This window comes from Ascaphus truei, chromosome 17 (genome assembly GCF_040206685.1).
Source record: "Ascaphus truei isolate aAscTru1 chromosome 17, aAscTru1.hap1, whole genome shotgun sequence".
Lineage (NCBI taxonomy): Eukaryota > Metazoa > Chordata > Amphibia > Anura > Ascaphidae > Ascaphus > Ascaphus truei.
This window is the reverse complement of record NC_134499.1, coordinates 23,412,256-23,433,973: the sequence shown is the minus strand read 5'-3', so window position 1 is coordinate 23,433,973 and position 21,718 is coordinate 23,412,256. Positions and strand designations below refer to the sequence as shown.

Here is a 21,718-nt window from a genome sequence, read left to right as displayed (position 1 = left end):
GAAATCGGGAGATCACTGGAAGCCAGAGCAGTTCGTGTAAGATGGGAGTTATATGCGCAAAACGAGAAACACGTCTCAGCATTCGAGCTGTATTATGCACAAGCTGGAGCCTTCGCATCAGGCACACCTGTAGTCTTGCATATAAAGCATTCCGTACTCCAATCACATAGACACAAAGGCATGGATCAGTGACTCAAAGTGGACACAAGCTCCGAAACAGACTCAGATAAAAAAAAAAAAATCAGACAACAATTGAGACCACTTGGGTTGACATGTTGAGACTATGGTCAAAGAGGCTGCCAAGGTTACCAACCATTGATTAGGGGAAGCTCGCAAACCCCCTGTCCTCATACGCCGGTGTCTTGCCGAACCCATAATCATTATTTCAGTATTGTTAGGATTGAGCTTCAGCCAAATCACACCCTACAACACATCTACTGTATACTTCTCTCAGGTTACTAGAACTTTAAACTTGTCTTGGTATTTTAATCGTTTTGCACTCTGTAAAATGTAATAAATACTATGGTGCTAATGGTCTTAACTCTCTGTTATCTCTGTTTTTGCCTGAGAGTCAACTTTCAAGTGAGATCAATGCAGACTTGTTGCAAATTACAGTGATGTCAAATCTAATAGGACAATCAAATGAATACGTTTAAATGGGGGAAATAAAAATTTAGTACTTTAATGGTAACCTGCCGTACTAATGGTACAACAAAATATATACATGTGAAAATGTGACATTTTTAAGAACCTTTTCCCCTTCTTCTACCACTGACATCTTTAGCATCCAACATCCATGGAAAGATCTACCGCTTTTTCCGCCAATCTCTGCTCATTAATATACTGTACGTTTCCAAACAACTGTATTGTGCCTGAATCTAGTACTGTAAATATTTTTTTTATAGCCAACCAATGCAAGGGTCAAGACATTTATTTGAACTGAAGCACAATTATTAAACCAACATTCATTGGTCCCTCATTTTTTCTTCTCCTACATAGTAGGGCTTACAGATTTTTTTTACATAATTCTCTCAAAGCTCTAACACAGATCTTTTAACAAAAAGTATACAGCATGTCTGTATGTAGCTAGGGAACAGTACAATTTAACCAGCATTGAAAATATCGCCGTTGTAGATGTAAAACTGCATTTGTTTTTCTTTCTTCATGAAAATAGGTTTCGTAAAGAAAATAAATTCTAAAGACTCATTAAAGACCTTTTATCATCAGCACTTGTTATAATACCTTCCTTTCGAAATACAGAATTGTTCCTGTCAAAAATAACCTTTAATCGCCTTTTCCTCAGTGCTCAAAGACTGTAGTTAATGACTTTTTCCTCTACAATGACGATATATAAGAAACATGCTATTGGTTTTCAAAACAGCTGTTGGCATTGGAACTTTAACTGACGTATAACATGGAAATCATTCATACGAAATAAATGTCAAGGGAAAAAATCATATGCTTTTAAGTCAAAACCTGCACAATACACATAGGACATTTTTCTCAGTTAAAGAAGCATAAATGCCCGAAAAATTCACATTTTATGGTAATTCATATTTAATTATAAATTAGCACTTTGTTATTAAAGCAGCAATCCAAGAAGTTTACATTTTTTTTAAACATTTAACATAGGATTGAAGAAGGCTGTCTGCAGAGTTGATCCCTATTAATTTCAGCTCCAGTGACCCCCCGCTTCCCGTGATACTTACTGCTATGTGGGGTGTCGGTAGCAGCTCCTGCTGGGGTTCTTGTAATGGCGGTGTTTAAAGCTCCCTCTGGCCAATAGGAAGCCGTGACGTCATCCGGTGCGGCTTCCTATTGGCCCTTGTGACCAGGACCTTTTATACAGCGCTGAGATACCGGCACCCCATACGGAGGTAAGTATTTCAGGAAGCAGGGAGTCCCTGGAGCGTAAATGGATGAGTTTCGGAGCCCCTCTGCTTCAATCCTATTTATTAAAAAAAACGCAAACAAAAATGTTCACTCGGATTGCTGTTATACTTACACCCTCAGGCCTATTAGTAACACAACAACAACTCCCTTTTCCCTGTATTGCATTGAGTAGCTGCACAGCCTGCCTGCCTGCCTGCCCTACCAGGATGTGAGTATTTGCATATTTTTCAGGGGAACCTGCCAATGAGACTGATGGTGAGTGGGTTGCACCACACACCACCTGTCTTCAGGAGGATAGTACCCATTATATGGCACAATAGGTACTATATCAATTGTTAGTACCCTGGTACAGTGGTCTGGCTTATTATCATTTTGAGATATACCTGCATTTGAGCGCTTCAGCTATTTTCCCTATTAGTAACACAACAAACTTGATTTTGCTATTTTTTATAGAAGAGACAAATACATTATAGAAATAGTAATCTCATGAGAAGACTTGGCTCGTTTCAAGTTGCTGTTAATGGACAGCTTTAATACTCATGTGCACAAACCTTGTTGCTTTGTGTTACTTTGTGTGGTGCTGAACTTTAAGAGAACCAGATTAAATACTTGCCATCAACACAGGAGGGTCTGTTTCTCGTTGTTCCAGCCACTTTGCCAGGGAGACAAGAACATTTCACGGTTTGTGATCTTTCCTCAATTCGATTCTTATTACAACATCTGTGTGCAGCTATAACTTCACAAGTTCCTCCTTCTGGTGAGACACAAAGAACATTAGCACAGTGATTAGCATTAGAGTCTACACATTTTTCAGTAACCATAAGGAGGGTTCACATGGAAAGGAGGATGATGAAAGTTTGAAATGCGCAGTTATTTGTGACCTTGTAGAATACAGCTGCGACTCGAGAAAATGCCAAACATCGTCCCAACAAATATTGGATCTGTCATGAGGGAGTTGAATAATATAATGTACTGTACACTAAAATATGTTGTCTGATGCAGAATTGTGTGTACTGTGTTTTTCTTTATTCGTTGGTGTTCAGCCATACAAATGTAAAAATATGTCACTTTGAACTAATGGGTGGAGTGGCTCAGTGAGTCAAGACACTGGCTAGCACTGAGTTTGAAGCAGGGGAGTCACCTTGGGCAAGTCACTTTATCTCCCTGTGCCTCAGGCACCAAAAAAACATAGATTGTAAGCTCCACTGGGCAGGGACCTGTGCCTGCAAAATGTCTACGTAAAACTAGCAGCGCTGTACAAGAACATGCTATTATTTTTAGTATTATTATTATTATTATTGGAAACACTAGTTGTTGCACTGCCAGAACTATTGAATTCTGATTTTCTTCTTACCTGCTCAATATCATATTGTGTATTTTGGAATTTAAGATTGTCCCATTGTTGTCCCAGAAAAGTCTGGTGAAACACATAATTGTCCTGTATTTTAGCGCCTTGATGTGAAATGCCTGAACTTAAAATTACTGTAACGAAATCAGTCATAAAAACATAATAGATTTCTATTTGAGTGTAATAATTCCCTTTTACGATACATGTCGCCTTACTAAATTATTAAAATAATAAAGTTAGGACATTGCTTGGTCATCTCATAACAACCACCCACATGGGCGTTACTAGTTCTCCCCCCGCTACTTGTTAGTTCAGCGCATGTCTTTCCCCGTCCCGCCAAGAGCAGAGACGATAAAAATCAAAGAATATAGCGGTCAAGCGGGAGATACCATTCATCTCGCAGCATCTGCACATCATTCATCGCTCATTGTGACATCACACTTTCATACTGGATTTTGGCGTCCCGTATTATAAAAACTTAAATATGGCAACCCTATATGTCACATAATTACTTGTAGACATAATGAAATGATGCTACAATTGATAATTGTATGGGTACCCTATTAAAATACATGTAAGACCATTAGTTACTTAAAGGGGCAATCCCACATGACAGGTCAACATTTGTTTTACAATTTATCAGTGTAGTTAGATTCAATAGAAATATTCAATTCCCTTAAAGTAACTGTTCACTTATTTGTATGGCATTATTCACGGTCCACAAAATACAAGTATATCAGCTACATATGTTTATCGGTTTGACAATTTTGGCATCATTATAACTTTGCGTACAGAGAATGTAAGGACAAAATACTATTGACGGTGCCCTCCAACACACAATGATTTAAGGTGATAAAAGTGATAATAAGGTGATGATATAAAGATAAAATAAAAATTAACGTGTCCAATCGTTATGGACACTGAGTGAACAAGGTGCACTAAACCCAATTCAGATAGTGACAAAACAATATGTGAAACAACAATAAGTGTGGTACCGAGAGTGAAACACAAAGAACGGTTTATCTGGGGCTTTGAGAACTGGCAAGCCGTTTTATCGCTGCAACACATTTGATAAGATTGCAAAATCACCAAACCCTCTGTTTACCATTGGAAATGTTAAAGGTTTTTTTAATTATTTTTTTTTTACAAATAATTATACAGTATAGTACTTGGTGTAACGTTGCTGACTGCAGAACAGATATGGACCCGCAGGGCAGATGTAGGGAGTAATACACAGACCTTGGCCTGGGATCAGAGGCCTGAGATGCAGGGATAGTCAGGTACGGTTCCGGGGTCGAGGCAGGCAGCAGGCAGAGGGTAGTCAGGTCTGGTTCCCGAGGTCGAGATAGGCAGCAGGCAATGCAAAAGCAAGGTAGAGCTCAGAAAGTACAAGGAAACAAGTACTTTGCACAAGCAAAATCCAAGGCCAACTGCCTGCTATTTAAAGGCCAGCGAGAGGCTTACTTCCTGTCAGGGGAGTAAGGGCAGGATTTACCAGGAAGCAAGATCTCTGTGGTGGTAGCTTCGTACAAGATGACATCACTTCCTGTCAGCAGTCATCCAGGATGTTTCAGACAGAACCATTATACTTGGCTGATTTCAGTCAAGCCATTAAACCAATTAAACATGCCACTGTCTTTAGATCACTTTTGCCTTGGGGCGGTCTAGCCAGTTATGTACATAGGAAGTAATCTTGTAATAAAGATTCACTGGCACAAGAATAATGCACATTTGAAAATCTACAGGGATACTGTATGTGTCTATATCCCACCTGTATTATAAACCTGTAAAAACTTCTAGCTGACCACATTAATTTGAAAAATGCTTTAATTAAACAGTTTTGGGGGAAGCAGGTATTGTTTTAAATAAATTCACTAAATTGCAAAATGCATTTGATTATTTTTGCCAATTCGATAAAGACAACAAGTTTCATACAGTAAGTAGATTGAAAACATACACCTGTACGAAGATTAGTAGCACAGATAACCATATAATAGAACAAATGAGTGGAGAAAAACATTTCCACTGTTTTTCATTTGCTCATTTAAATTTATTATACACAGTAGTTTTTACAGCCTTACTTATGACTAATATATGATCCAATGTATTAAAAAGGAAACATGCCCACTAGTAATAATAATATCAGTATTTCATGGAGATATAGCAGCTACTTGAATATTTATGTTAGTAATAAAGAACATTTTGTTATTTTCCTTGGGGTTACCATTTTTCTCACTGAAAGGAATTTCCAGGTGAAATATAGCTATCGCATGATGAAAACGTATAGGTACATTGATGCATTGTTTGTATTATTTAATTAACCACAACACAAATTAATTCATGATTTACCATTATATTGAATTGAAACCTACAGTATGTGTGGAGTGAATTTCTACTGAAATACTTACTTATGCCGGCAGTTATGCAATTTATGTTGAATACGTACCTCGGGCACAATGGCAGTTTTTTGTTTTATTAATCTGAAATATGAAATGTGCTCAGATACACACAAGTGATCACTATACATGACCTAAGAAACATAGTTATTAATGGCTGATAAGGAACACCAACCCAAGTAAGGATACCCCTTTTTTAGGATACTATTTAGCCTCACATCCCCTTCAACTCCATGATTATTCCATATTTAGGATACCTATGTGCCTATCATCTTTCTTGTATTTTCTCCTACCAATTCTTCTGGTAGGCTGTTATATCTACTATTGACTAAAAAAAAAAGACCTTTATCGTATGTCTGTGCGGCAGGGGCTGGATGGCAAATTTTAATCCGGGGGGCAAGCCCAATCAACTGACCAAAGAATCAGACACCATACACAGAGGCATGTTACACGCACACACACCAGAAACACACACACACACACACACAAACACATAGGGTGGCTATGTACTGCTGCGGCCAAGTTTATTCGAGCATTTGCCCGTTCTTGGCCGCAGCAGTAGCCTGGCGCGCGCCCGAGGGTGACGGGCGCGCGCCGAAGCAGCGGAAGAGCGCCCTCCGATCGGGGCGCTCTCCCTACCGCTGCCGGGTCCGCCGGGTCCCCCGGAACCCCCTGCCGCCGTCCCGCGATCGCGGGACACCAGGGCTCCCTCGGGGAGCCCTGGACGTGCGTGCAGGGGGCGCAGGCTCCCGAAGACGCGTGACCGCGCGGGGCGGCCACTAGCAAGCCGGGAAATCTCCCGGCTTGCGGATCTGGCCGCACTGCAATTAAGTGTGTCGGCAGTGTATCTGGCGCATGACATCCTAATGCACATAGCCTGGTGGCAGATAAGGAGTGTCAGCTATGGATTTTATACAGAAAGCAAACAAAGAAAGAGAGGAAGCCAGTTGACACACGAAGAGAAATGTTATCCTAGTGGGAGTGAAGGAAACAATTTTGAAGTATTCCACAGATCTATTCAGGAAGATTTAAAAAAATTAAGTAAGGCAAGGAATAAATATAATGGTAACCTTACCAAACTAGAAAAAATGGCACTGGATGAACTAATGGAAGACAAGACCATTGTCATAAAACAAGCAATCAAGAGGGTGGGGGGGGGGGGAGGTTGTGGGGGGGGTTGTTATTATGGATGCAGAATATTATTTAAAAGAAGCGAATAAAATATTAGGTTACACAGTGACTTATGAAGAGCTTAATAAGGATCTCACTTTCACTTTAAAAAAAGATTTGGCTAACCTGTTAGAAAATGGAAAATCTTTGTGTATCTTAAATGAAAAAACGCAAAATACCTTGGCGCTACCTCTCTGGCGGTGAAGAAAAATAAGTGAAATGAACTAGGAATAATACTACCTTATTATCGAAAGGCCCCTAAACTGGAGTTATAAGAGTTACTTCCTGAGGCTCAACCCCACCAGGATCTATCCAGGATCATCAACACATGCAAAGAACATTTTTTTTTCTCTTTTTAAATGATAAAGAATTCCAATCTTATACTATATTAGTGAAAGCACTGTATGCCTGCATGCATGCATGCCAGCCTGCCTGCCTGCCTGCTGGATGTCCGGTGTCCCTAGGGGAAATCTCATTGGTCCCTTGGGCCGCCCCCGCACACCTCTCATTGGCCTGAGGCGGAGTGACGGCCCAAAGGACACCCCCGCACACCTCTCATTGGCCTGAGGCGGAGTGACGGCCCAAAGGACACACAGGGACACAAACACACACACAGGGACACAAACACACACACAGGGACACAAACACACACACAGGGACACAAACACACACACAGGGACACAAACACACACACAGGGACACAAACACACACACACACACACACACACACACACACACAGGGACACACACACACACACACACACACACAGTAGGGGGGGGGTGTACATTAGCAGCATTGTATAACCCGGGGGGGGGGGGGGCTCACATACCCGCCTCCGCCTATTCCTCCCCGAAATCAGCCTCCACACCGGCGCGCACCTCCTCCTCTCCCCGTGTCTCCCGCGCTTTCAAACACCCCCCCCCCCCCGGCGCCGCTACAGTGAGCGGAGGAGCGAGTGCCCGGGACACAGCGGGGGAGCGGCAACAACAAGCTGCCTCCCGCCTCAGTTCCACATGGGAGCGGCCGGACGGGTGAGTGAGCGGCCTTCACCCACCCCCTCACCCCCCCTTCAAATCACCTCCCCTCCACCCCCCCCACCCCCCCGGCGCCGCTACAGTCAGCGAAGCGAGCGAGCGCCCGGGACACAGCGGGGGAGCGGCCACAACAAGCTGCCTCCCGCCTCAGATCCACGTGGGAGCGGCCGGACGGGTGAGGGAGCTGCCGGACGGGTGAGTGAGCGGCCGGACGGGTGAGGGAGTGGCCTTCACCTCCCCTCACCCCCCTTCACCTCCCCTCACCCCCCTTCACCTCACCTCCCCTCACCCACCCCTCACCTCCCCTCACTTCCCTTCCCTTCCACCTCCCTCCACCCCCCCTTCACCTCCCCTCCACCCCCCCTTCACCTCCACCCCCCTTCACCTCCCCTTCACCTCCACCCCCCTTCACCTCCCCTTCACCCCCCCCACCTCCCCTTCACCCCCCCCACCTCCCCTTCACCCCCCCCCACCCCCCCCTTCACCTCCCCTCCACCCCCCCTCCACCCCCCCTTCACCTCCCCTCCACCCCCCCCTTCACCTCCCCTCCACCCCCCCCTTCACCTCCCCTCCACTCCCCCCCCCTCACCTCCCCTTCACCTCCCCTCCACCCCCCCCCTTCACCTTCCCCCCCCCTTCACCTCCCCTCCACCCCCACCCTTCACCTCCCCTCCACCCCCACCTTCACCCCCCCTTCACCTTCCCTTCACTCCCCCCTTACAACCTCCCACCACCTCCTCACCACCTCCACCCCCCTTCCCACCTCCCCCACCCCCCTTCCCAACTCCCCACCACCTCCCCCCCCTTCCCCCCACCCCCCCCCTTCCCACCACTCCCCCCCCTTCCCCCCACCCCCCCCCCCCTTCCCACCACCTCCCCCCCTTCCCCCCACCCCCCCCCCTTCCCACCACCTCCCCCCCTTCCCCCCACCCCCCCCCCTTCCCACCACCTCCCCCCCTTCCACCACCTCCCCCCCTTCCCCCCACCCCCCCCTTCCCACCACCTCCCCCCCACCCCCTCCCCTTCCCACCACCTCCCCCCCACCTCCCCTTCCCACCACCTCCCCCCCACCTCCCCTTCCCCCCCCCCCTCCCCTTCCCACCACCTCCCCCCCACCTCCCCTTCCCCCCCCCCCCTCCTTCCCACCACCTCCCCCCCACCCCCCCCCCCCTTCCCCCCACCCCCCCCCTTCCCTGAGGCGGAGTCACGGGCCAAAGGACACACAGGGACACAGACACACACACACACACGTAGACACACACACACACACGTAGACCACACACACACGTATACACACACACGTATACACACACACACGTATACACAAACACACACACGTAGACACAAACACACACACGTAGACACACACACACATAGACACACACGTAGACACACACGTACACACGTACACACACACACGTACACACACACACACACGTACACACATGCACGTAGACACACACACACGTAGACACACACACATGTACACGTAGACACACACACACATGTACACGTAGACACGTACACACACACACACACACACACATGTACACGTACACACACACACACACACATGTACACGTAGACACGTACACACACACACATGTACACGTATACTCACACACATGTACACGTACACACACACATGGAGACATACACACACACACATGGAGACATACACACACACACATGGAGACATACACACACACACATGTACACATACACACACGTATACACTCACACACGTATACACACAGGTATACATACACATAATGTATACACACACACACATGTATACACACACATGTATACACACACACATGTATACACACACACATGTATACACACACACACATGTATACACACACACACACGTGTATACACACACACACGTGTATACACACACACACGTGTATACACACACACACGTGTATACACACACACATGTGTATACACACACGTGTATACACACACACATGTGTACACACACATGTGTACACACACATGTGTACACACACACACACACACACACGTGTACACACACACATGTATATACACACACATGTATAAACACACACACATGTATACACATGTATACACACACACACACACATGTATACACACACACACACACACACACTTATACACACACACACACATACAATGTATACACACAAACATGTATACACACACACAAACATGTATACACGTGTATACACACACATGTGTATACACACACACGTATACACACACACAATATATACATACACACAATGTATACACACACATGTGTATACACACACGTGTATACACACACACACGTGTATACACACACACACGTGTATACACACACACACACACGTGTATACACACACACACGTGTATACACACACACATGTGTATACACACACATACGTATATACACACACGTGTATACACACACACACGTACACATACACACACACACACATGTATACACACACACACATACAATGTATACACACAAACATGTATACACACACACACCCCAGCACCACCACATCAGCACACCGGTATGCCCCCCCAGCACACTGGCATTCTCGCCTCCCCACCATTCCCAGCCCCCAATCAACACCATCAGCACCCACACATCGCCACCTTTGCACCTCCCCCATCGGCACACCCACATCCGCACCCCCACATCAGCACCAAACCCTCCCAAATCAGCACACCAATACAATCACCATCAGTACAGCCACAGCAGCACTACCACCGCACATGGGCCGCGTGGACCACTCCCCATCCAAATGCCACACCCACACCACAAACATCCCGGGCAACGCCGGGGCTCTCAGCTAGTACCTTAATAAAGAAAAACCGATGATGCCCATTTTTTATTTTCTTCCAAAGTTACATAAAAATAATAAAGAACCACCAGGGAGACCCATCATCTCTTGTATAGGTTTGCTGACTTCAAAGTTATCAGAGTACAGCTCAACCCCATTATAGCGTGATCCGCTACAATGCAGATCTGCTTATATCGCGATTTGTGTGTGGCTCCCAAAAGCAGAAGCTATCCTACCATGCGGTTTTCTATCTTTCCTGCAGGGAGCTTGCTGCCTGCACCAACCCTCCTCCTCGGCTCCGGGGTCATGTGACATCATGACGTCATGTCACCATCAGCGAGGGGGGCCAAGGGCAGGCAATGCAAGATCCCAATGCATAGGAGCCCATGTGGCTGCTGCTTCTGCTGATCCCTCATTTCACGGGTAGATGCAGATTGATGATGCCTGGTTGCTGTAGGAAATGCAGCAGGCTTTCAAGTGGTTTTTGATTGTACACGCAACCTACAGTGTCACCTCAGCCTTCAGAGGATGCAGTGTCCTGCCCGGAGATCACGGCCACTGTATGGACCTGACATTCTGAGGGACTGGAATGATCCTGTCATATCTCCTACTAGTGACAACATGGAGAAGTAAAATAAATACAGGCAAAGACATAAGTCACATATAATGTGCTCTCACCACACACACATACACACACACACACACACATTGGGGGTTGTGATATAAAGCACAGGAACCCCCTAGAAACCCCCTAGAGTGCACTCTCCTGTTGATTGTGTGGGTACTGTTATAAGCGGACTGTGTGACTAGTTCTTAATATATATTATTGGGAACATGAATATAAAACCCTTTTAGTAAACAGTGGAGGATATTGAGAACGTAAAATACTTTTAGTGATATTAAATGTTAAAAAATATGGGGTATGTGGCACAAAATAGACTTAGACACTGGACATACTACATAAACACATATTTGGAGGTGGACTTGATGGTGCTCGCTCCTCTTTAAAACAAGTTTGCTGTAGAAACTTCAAACTGCCCTAAAGCTATCGTGACAGCTGAGAGTTCTTCTTTGGTGGTAATTTCCAAATGCATATCCTTGAGAGGGGTGTGGAACGGGTAGCAACATTACAGCCAAGAAAAACAAAGAAAAAAGTAAAGGAAAAAACCCCTATTGTTTACTTGATCAAACCTTATCCTACTAGCCTATATATAGTGTATATATACTAGTCTATATATGATCTCCGAAGTTTAGATGTCACATCAATCTCTCCTTGACAGGGAACATGTTCCTACTCAGAGGGAAAGGCCATTATTCAGCTTTACAATTCATCTAATATTTAAGTCAAGTTTCAGTTTACACTGGGTTCTCCGGCATACTTTGTCTGTGGGAAAGGTCTGCGCTGGATAAGTGTGTATGCTTGATGGGAGGGAGGGGTTAATAGGAAAGGGTAGAGCGGGTTACCTTTCAAAGAATCTCTGAAGTGAATAGGAAAGAATGACTTATGCAGAGCAGACATCTTTGTTTTAGTGCACAAGGAATCCCCTAATGTCTGAGGAAAGATTACGGAGGAGAACACAAGCTGTTCCAATACACAAAGTTGCGTCTCCTTTCAATGATCCGGGAGTTTTGTGTATTGTATTACACGCTGTGTAATAGGTGAAAGACGCGCGCCTTTGAACGCGACACACACATACACCACCACCACCCCCTCCCCTCCCTCCCTCCTCCTCGCTCTCTGAAAGCTGACAAGCAGAGAGGACTGTAGATGCCGGGTAAGTCATGACGGCCATTTTTTTTTCTTTTCGTGATCCCGCTTATAACGTGGTCTAATTCTGTGGACCCCGAGAACCGCGTTATAACGGGGTTCAGCTGTATATCGACTTCTTTCTGCAAAAATATGTGACAGAAATTAAGTCATATATAAAAGATACCACCCAAGCGATTAACACACTAACAGGTTTTGAGTGTCAAAAAGGGTACACATTAGTAACGTGTGACGTCACTTCTTTATATACATGTATTGCCCACACTGATGGATGTAAAGCAGTGAAATGGATTTTAGAAAAAGACTGTAGTATTTCACAAATACAACGTGACTTCATTGTTGATAGCATTGGGGTTGTCCTAACACATAACATATTTTGGTTCAACAATAAATATTTCCTCCAACGGTGCGGTACAACAATATTTTTTAAAGTAGATTGCAATAACTTCAACCTGCAGAAAGGGTGCCACTATCCAAGGTGGATTAACAATTTCCCATTTGGACAAATGAGACGTATTAGGAGAAATTGCTCTAATGACTAGGTCTTTAGATATCAGACGAACATCATGAAAGAAAGATTCATTGAGAGAGATTCCGATAAAGCAAACTTGGAAAAAGCTATTGTGAAAACACAATGGTGTGCATTCGTGGACGTCTCTAGCACTGTTCCTAGACACTTGGCGGTCTTACTGCTTATTTTAAGCCTACGTTTCAGCTTGCTTTGCCCGCAGTGTGACGCAGTCACGTGGTGCCGAATACTGGTGGAGAGAATCTAACCCGGACGTCCTGCGGAGGCTGACAGTGGAGGAAGCGCCGGTGCAGCCTGACTCCCCTGCAGAAGTTACTACGCATACAGGTTATCTCTCCCACAATAGAATGAGACTAAGCTCTATTTCCATTGCCTGATTTCTGGGGCTTGATTGTAAGTTCTCACTGCATCCGTGTGCCTCCTGATGTCATTTTACTAAACCCTTTTTTTATCATTTTCCACATTTGTGTGGCCATTCTTGATTTCAACCACTGTGTCATGTGTATACCTGATCATATTCCAGCCTCTTACCCCATAGGACTATAGCAGTGGCTATCTGTCTATATTTTGTTTCTATCCACTGTGCATGTCCCCATTCCCAGTTGGAATATTTTTTTTACCCTACAGGATTGCACTATCATTTGTGTTATTGTTTTTTCTCATATGTTCATCCTGGTGTCTGCGATCTCTGACTTCTGGACATTGAAAACACAATTGCTAGATAGGAATGTTACACTATCCCAGAAAAATAAAATAGACCCAGAAAAGAAGGATTATAATAAAGCCTTTATAACACAATACAATAGGGAGTCTGGAAGAATTACACATATCATCAAAACATCAAAAAACATTGGCATTTGGTTAGAAAAGATCTGATTCTGGTTACTAATATTACTGAACATCCCAAGGTCATTTTTAAATAAGCTCCAAATTTAAAGGGAAAATTGAGGCCAAGTGTCTTTAATATTGGTAAAGTTAATTCTCAGAACTGGCTCACTAAACCAGTAGTTTTCTTCCGCTGTGTTATGTGTACAGCATGTAAGCATGGCTCCCTAGAGAAATTACAGCTCACGTCACACACTACAAGAAAGGTGTTTCCTGTCAAACAGTATCTTAATTGTAAGATGTAATTCATTGTGCATCTCTTTCAATGCCCATGTGGTCTCCGGTATGTGGGATGCACCTCATGACCATTGAGGGTCTGCATACTGGAGCACATGGGCAATATTCACAAGAAGTTATTAACCTATAATGTGTCTAAACATTTTGCACTAGCCCATGGGGGTAATCCCATTGGACTGTCATATAGAGCTTTGGAATTTGTACAATCCAGTTAAACAGGGGGTGATATGCCAAAGAGAGACGTTTTGGATCTACTGCCTGAAAACCCTGGTCCTGCATGGCCTTAACATGGAAAATGATATTGGTGCCTTTTTGTCTTAGAAATATTGGCATTATTTCATTTTTTATTATTCCACTTTGGGCATCTTCTATCATTCACATTCCACCGTCTTTGGTATTCTCTTTCATGTGTGTTCTGAATATCCCATTGACGTTATATTTTTGTCATTTTCAGATACCCGTTCTTCCATTGTCATACGATTGTTACAGTGTCATTTTAAATACAGTATGTCCATTTAGTAGTTTTTTTAATATTTTTACAATTTGTCACGTATGTATATTTATGCCACAGCCAGGTCAGCTCCTCATAACCACTCAAGCTTGTATGCGTTTATTTATGCTGGATTATAATTTAACCTCATAGTTGCTGATTAAGCAACTGCTGAAGTGATGCTTTGGGCTCTGATTGCACGCTTTGTAGAGAGTCAAGTACATTTTCGGACACTTTTGCTACAACAGATTTTTGTGTGTCAAGTGCATAGTTTTTCTTTAATAAACAAGGACCTGAGAGCCTGCTGATATATATAATTACATATGTTTGCACATTTCTTGGGTGGTGGCAACTTATAGATATAATTGCAATCTAGTTAATATTAACTCATTGAAGGTACCTTGCGCAGGAGAAAGGTGTGTTGGCTAGAGTAGCCATGTGTATTAATCCTGGTTGCAAATCTAAGTCACATGTTCACTTGTGTGCTGTCCGTGACAGATGGTATATTGGGACTGATTGAGGGGAGATATTGTTCATTTGAAGGACCTTTGCAGAAGGTGAAAAGTGAGCCAGCTAGGGAGCTGTGTATTAACCCTTATCACGTATGCAGGTCACGTGCTCCCAGGTGTGCCGTACCTGACAACTTTTAAAGGTCAAAACCCTGGAGAAAAAAAAAACAAACAGAAGAGAATCCCACAGTTCAGAACACAGACGTATGTGATTAATGGAAAAATTCCTCAATACCAATGCAAAAAGAATGTCACAGAGGAGACAGGGGGAGAGGGAGAGAGAGAATCAAGAAACCAAGAGATGACCTTACTCAGACAGCTTTGCAAGAAAAACAAGCAGCTCCCTCCGCTTCTTATCAAGAGATTATTAAGGCAGTCACAGAAAAAAAACCTGAGAAAAAGTGATCAAATGTGGGGAGTTCTCAGGCATTTAATTGAGACTAAGGGTGGAAGAACGGGGCCCCCGGAGACTGATAAACAGATGTCCAGCTATACTCTATCATTAATAATATCCAGTTTTCTGTCTGTCTGGCAACGTACAACACAAGAAGAGACTCGCTCACCCGAACAGGGAAATCCCATTGAGAGACAACAGAGGGATCACTAATACACTATGGTGATCTGCAAGACACTTGGGAATAAACTGTGCTAAGTGAGCAGGTTATATAGTGAACAGTATAGAAATGGGTGATCGATGCCGCCACCGTCACTCCGTTTGACTCAGACTCACCAGGAAGAAGTTAGATTAAAAAAAACTTTATTCGGCTACATAAAACAGATACTGGAACAAGGACAGACAACTAGGGAACCTCATCCCACGCGTTTCGAGCAAGGCTGCTTTTTCTCGGCGGCATCGATCACCCATTTCTATACTGTGTATCCTTATTGTGGCCAAGCACTGGAGAGATACAGGTCTCCTGCCTTGGAGGTCTGTTTTGCCAGGAGAAGAAGGGAAAGCAGCGCGGTTATCACTGTGAGTATTGTTACTCCATACCGCATTTTCCTGTGTTCATTGCAGCTATACTTTCATACAGTATAAGGGTCTGCACACAGCCTGCACCTTGCGCTATAAGCGTCTCCAATAGGCTATTAACTCCCTATTCAAGCTCCACTAAAATTATGAATTACTTACTGTTTTAACCTTAGTGTGTGAAACCTTGAGCTGCAGACGGCTCACACTGTCTCTATATAGTGAACAGAGAGGTAAGCTCAGTTGAGGTATAGACACAGGGCACGTGAGTATGACTCCTGACGAAGCTGCATTTTACAGCGAAATGGGTAGTCTTACAGCCAACCAGTGACTCAGTGAGCGGAGAGAGGAGACGGAGAGAAGCCACTCCGTCCATCGCCAATAGCAGCCACAGGAACCGGCGTGACGTGGAACCGGAAGTGACGCGGCCGGATGAGACTGACCCGAGACGAGTGGTGAGATCGTGACACCCTACCCCCTGGGAGTTACTTAAAGATCTGTCTTTATGCCCAAAAGATTGTACTTCATGTAAGCCTCGAATCCAGAGGGTTACTTCTACCATACTGTGTATTTGTATATCATATATTGTCTGCACTATTTCTATTCCTCTTTTCTGTCTGAGTACACTTGGATTTCCTGGCATCACATCTACAGAATTGCCACAGATTTTGGACATGTTTGATTACACCACTCCATTGTGAATATAACATTTGGAGAGCATCACACTGCGTGGATATCACCTTACACATACAATATTGTCCTATGTAGTTTCTTTTTCTCACTGGATACAGTGCCCTGCTCCCCTGTTTTTTGAAAATTCATTTGGAATTCGTTTGGAAGAGACAACTCAATTTCTAAGGGTTTGAGAGGAGGAGTATAGACACACACACACACACACACACACACACACACACACACACACACACACACACACACACACACACACACACACACACACACACACACACACACACACACACACACACACACACACACACACACACACACACACACACACACACACACACACACACACACACACACACACACACACACACTTGTTTTTGTACACTGCTGTGGAGGCTGGATTTTTTTTTTGCTGCCTTAGGCTGCAGCCAGGGAGGGAGCGGGCACGCTGGCGCTCTTGCGCTGAGGGTGATTCCTGGCCAGCTAGGTACGCGCGGGGGGGGGGGGGGGGGGGGGGGGGGGCGTGTCGGGGGGAACCCATGATGGACACACTAGATATCGTAGATTCTACCAAACAGCAAGCAGAAGGACCACAAAAGATTTGCTAGTCTGTCTTTAATGGCCTTTCGAATCTCTGTATTGACCCCTTTAAGATCGATTCCAAAGGGTTCAATACAGAGGCACAGACCAAAGAAATTTCTCCAGCGATACCATCAGTCTTCCTCATTTATTATATATGCACCTGTTTCATGTACAAAATGTGAGTACAATGAGTACATGCTTTCTATCATAAATGTGATATGTTTGATCTGCACTCTGTCTGCTCTCATTCCTTTACCCTGAGCTAAACTCCCAGCATCATTATAAGAAGAAACACCACAGACACAGTGGAGATTGTCCCTATTGAAACGGGGACAGGGATAGGGACACAGGGGCAGGGTTAGAGAAACAGGGACAGGGGAACAGGGATAGGACATATTGAAATGGGGATATAGGGACAGGGATAGGGACATGGGGATAGGTACACAGGGACAGGGACACGGGGACAGAGCCACGGGGACAGGGACACAATGATAGGGACACAGGGATAGGGACACTGGGACAGGGATAGGGACACTGGGACAGGGACACGAGGACAGGAAAACAAGGATAGGGATAGGGACATGGGGACAGGAACACGAGGACAGGGATAGGGACATGGGGACAGGGATAGGGACATGGGGACAAGGATAGAGACACGAGGACAGGGATAGGGACACAAGGACAGGAATAGGGACATGAGGACAGGGATAGGGACACGGGGACAGGGATAGGGACACAAGGACAGGAATAGGGACACAAGGACAGGAATAGGGACACGAGGACAGGGATAGGGACACTGCACATTTCTACAGTGACCAGATTTTCAAAAGTAGAAACCGGGACACATAAAAAATGATTTTCCGTCCATTCTTTCTCCCCCCCTCTCAGTTAGAAGTCTCTCCCCCCTAACCCCCCTCTCAGTTAGAAGTCTCTCCCTGTGGAGCAAAGGGGTGCCAACCGGGCAGTAGACACTGGAAGTTGTGACCACACACTTTGCACGAATAGAAATGGCAACAAATGTGCACACATTCAAATTTCACTACATTATTTGTCATAAATATATATATATTTACTTTCCTTTCAGTTTTGTCAAACATGTCAACCTCCTAGAGCTAAAATCAGTGAGATTTGGGGGCTTCTGGGTCACAAACTGCATTTTAAAGGAAACGTTCTGACTTTTGTTCGTTTAAAGCAGGCCTGCACAACTCCAGTCCTCGAGGGCCGCAAACAGGCCAGGTTTTCAGGATATCCCTACTTCAGCACAGCTGGCTCAATTAGTGGCTAGGTATGACTCTATGTATGAGCCACTAATTGAGCCAGTTGTGCTGAAGTAGGGATATCCTGAAAACCTGGCCTGTTTGCGGCTCTCGAGGACTGGAGTTGTTAAGGCCTGGTTTAAAGGTTACAATATATTCACGTTTCAGTTTTGCTGATGCAAAATATCCGTGAAGCTGTTCCCAAATCAGCCAGACCCAGAAAATCAGGGAATGTTGTCTGGGTTGTTCACATATCAGCCACATCCAATGCTTTCCATTTATCAGAGAGACTCCCTGATTGTGAGCTAAAATGTACATTTCTCCTCTTTCTCCCTGAAAATATTTCCATTATCCCAATGCATGTCATTAGAAGTTTTAGAAATCTCCCTCAGCGGCATGACAACCCTTCCTGAGCTTTCACGTCTTGTCCAGTATGGTTGTTCATTACAGTGCCGTAATAATGGACATTTATTTTATTTAATGTTGATAATTCATAGACTTTATAGAGAGTTTACAAATGAATCCACGGAGCGCAGTTGTTTTGCCAGGTTTTGTTACAAAATCACTAACCCTATGCAAGGCTCCAAGCAATAAATGAATGGGAACATCCAGAAATAAATAAAATATTATTGAATGCTATCAATAATGAGACAGATATAGGACAGAACTGCATCCGGTTTATCAATCTACATATAATATAGAAAGGGAAAAACATTTTTGCAGCTTGAATGCTTTAATAATATTTTTTCATAAGCAGTGTTGAGTTCCCAAAATATACATGTACCAGTAAGTGCTATCAATGGGGTTACCTTTTCACCATTGAAAGTGCTAAGCAAACTCACAAGGCAGCTTTTGTTTTCTGCCTTCTTGGGCATTTATTTATTTGCAACACTGTTCTCAGAAGCCTTAGACCATCAAAAGTTTATAAATCAAGAAAAAGAACTTAATTGAACCTTTTTATTGATACCAAACTACTAATGCATACTAAAGATTTGTATGATTTTGGTGATGCAAAGTTGCATCCTTATTGATTATCTTATTATTGGGATGGAACTGTGAAACTCAGAGGATTGACAAAGGCCACCTTTCTAGAGTCAATATGAAGTTAATACATTGTGGGTCTGTAGGAGGGTGAATAGCCTGTCTGATAGCTATGTGTGGGAAACGTATCTGCAGCTGCTTCCTCCAGCATGATTTCACACAGTTTTTCCCATTTAAGTCGATAGCGAATTTCATCTGAAAATGACCAGATCAGCCACTTCAGTGAGTGAAGAATAAGCGTTATATTATCAAAATGGTATGCACACATTTGTCAGTTTTTGGGGCATTTCATGTAGCAATAGATGTTATGGGGTGAATTACTTGGCTATTTATTGTACAAAGCTGTATCCGGATCTGTATTAAGAAGATCTTGATGCATAAACCACTGTGTGCTGGTCAGGTAAAGGAAGTCCTGACTTATTTTCATATCTGTTCCTTTTCCCCCAGACAATACTGTATTAGCTGCAGTTGATATTTTGAACTTGAAATGTACATACAAGTAGATTGCAGATGTCCCCATGCTGTTGACCTGGTAAGGAATGATTTGGGGCATATACTTACAGTATATGGATGGCTGCTCTATGCAAGATCCATAAGATGAATTAATCAGTGGTGTAGACAAAGTTTTATGGAATGCAAAAGAAACAAGTTTGCTGTGGTACAGCCAGGGCTGCCGACAGGGGGGGACAGAAGGGACAGATGTCCCGGGCCCGGTATCTGCGAGTTGCCTGGCCGGCCGGCACTGCACATTGGGCCCGACCTCTGGCCAGGCCCGGCTGCCGTCTCGGCCGGGCCCTGGCTCTCCATCAGCTGCAGGCTTCTTCCTTCTCTGTTGTAGAGGATGTAGATAGAGCACACCCAGGGAAATCCTAATTTTGGTATCCAGAGAAGGGAAAAAATATTATTATATATATTCCCCTTGGCATGGGTATTCCCCTTATATGAGGGGTTATGTGAACATAATAGTTCCATTTTGATTGTATAACACCACACATATTGACATTTGTCCTCTGTGAAAAACAAGGTTTTTAATTCATGCCCTGAATATATACTGTGTTGAAAAGGCTTGGATATATAAATAATATAAATAATGTATATAATGTACATATGGTGTTACTTAATGCTGTTATTACTTATATGTTATGATTTATTGCATTATACTTTATTCTATATGCCTTCATTACTATATATTATTTCAGGGTTACAGCTTCTCAAGCATCTAGATTTCTGTGTCTTTTTAACATTGTTATTGTCGTGTTATATTGTTTTGTATGAATAAAGTTTATTCAAAGAAAAAATAGTATACCACCTGACCTGCTCGGCCTATGGGGATGCACGTTACGTCAGCGAGACGTTGTCTGCAGACGCGCGCTGATGACGTCATCCTGATGGTGCGACGGACAGCTCTGGTGAGTATAAAGAAGCAGCCTTTTCATTACCTTGTACACCTTGATAAAGTGCTGTTGCATGAAACGCGTAGGTGCGTTCATGTAGTCCGTTTTTATTGTTTTTCTAGCATGCAATAAATTGATCATTTATTTAGTTTGGAATTGCCTGGCTATTTTTCCCTTCTCTGGATACCAAAAGGATGATTTCCCTGGCTGTGCTCTATCTACATCCTCTACAACTTTGAATCTACACCTGGATGGACTGCACGCCACAGACGATGGGAGTGTCCCTTGGAGTGTACAGGTAAAGAGCCGCAGTGCCTTAAGATATATCCTGTACACAACGAACATTATTACATACATATCTACATTCTGGTAGGGTGCTTATTGAAGTGTCAATTGATGTGGGTGTCTCGTGGACTCCACTAGACACCTATCCCTTCCAGCTCAATTGTATTATCATACTGTGGATACTCCATCCTCATCTGGATACTCATTCACCAATTTTCTACAGACGGAACCGGGTCTGATTGTTGAGCACTACACTCACTCTGCTATTGTTCTTCCTTCTCTGCCGCACGCCAAGCTTCTAATGCCGGCGCGCTACGGGCCTCTCTGACGTCAGCGTGCCGGAAGAAAGCTTGGCTCAACTTCCGGCACGTGGCATCAGAGGGATGCCTGGTGCATGTGCCAGCATTGGAAGCACGTG

The 21,718-nt window shown here is 44.2% G+C and overlaps 1 protein-coding gene across 2 annotated transcripts in view; it reads right to left on the bottom strand.

Moving 5' to 3' along the window:
• Nucleotides 1–21,718, bottom strand: part of TAFA1 (TAFA chemokine like family member 1) — a 301,035-nt gene that overhangs the window by 55,417 nt on the left and 223,900 nt on the right. For both annotated transcript variants that reach the window (XR_012788587.1, XM_075574279.1), the window contains exon 4: nucleotides 2,507–2,647. Coding sequence is in view for 1 of the 2 variants with exons in the window: in XM_075574279.1 (XP_075430394.1) it covers nucleotides 2,507–2,647 (141 nt within the window). In the remaining variant the exon portion in view is untranslated. The remainder of the gene's footprint in view (nucleotides 1–2,506; nucleotides 2,648–21,718) is intronic.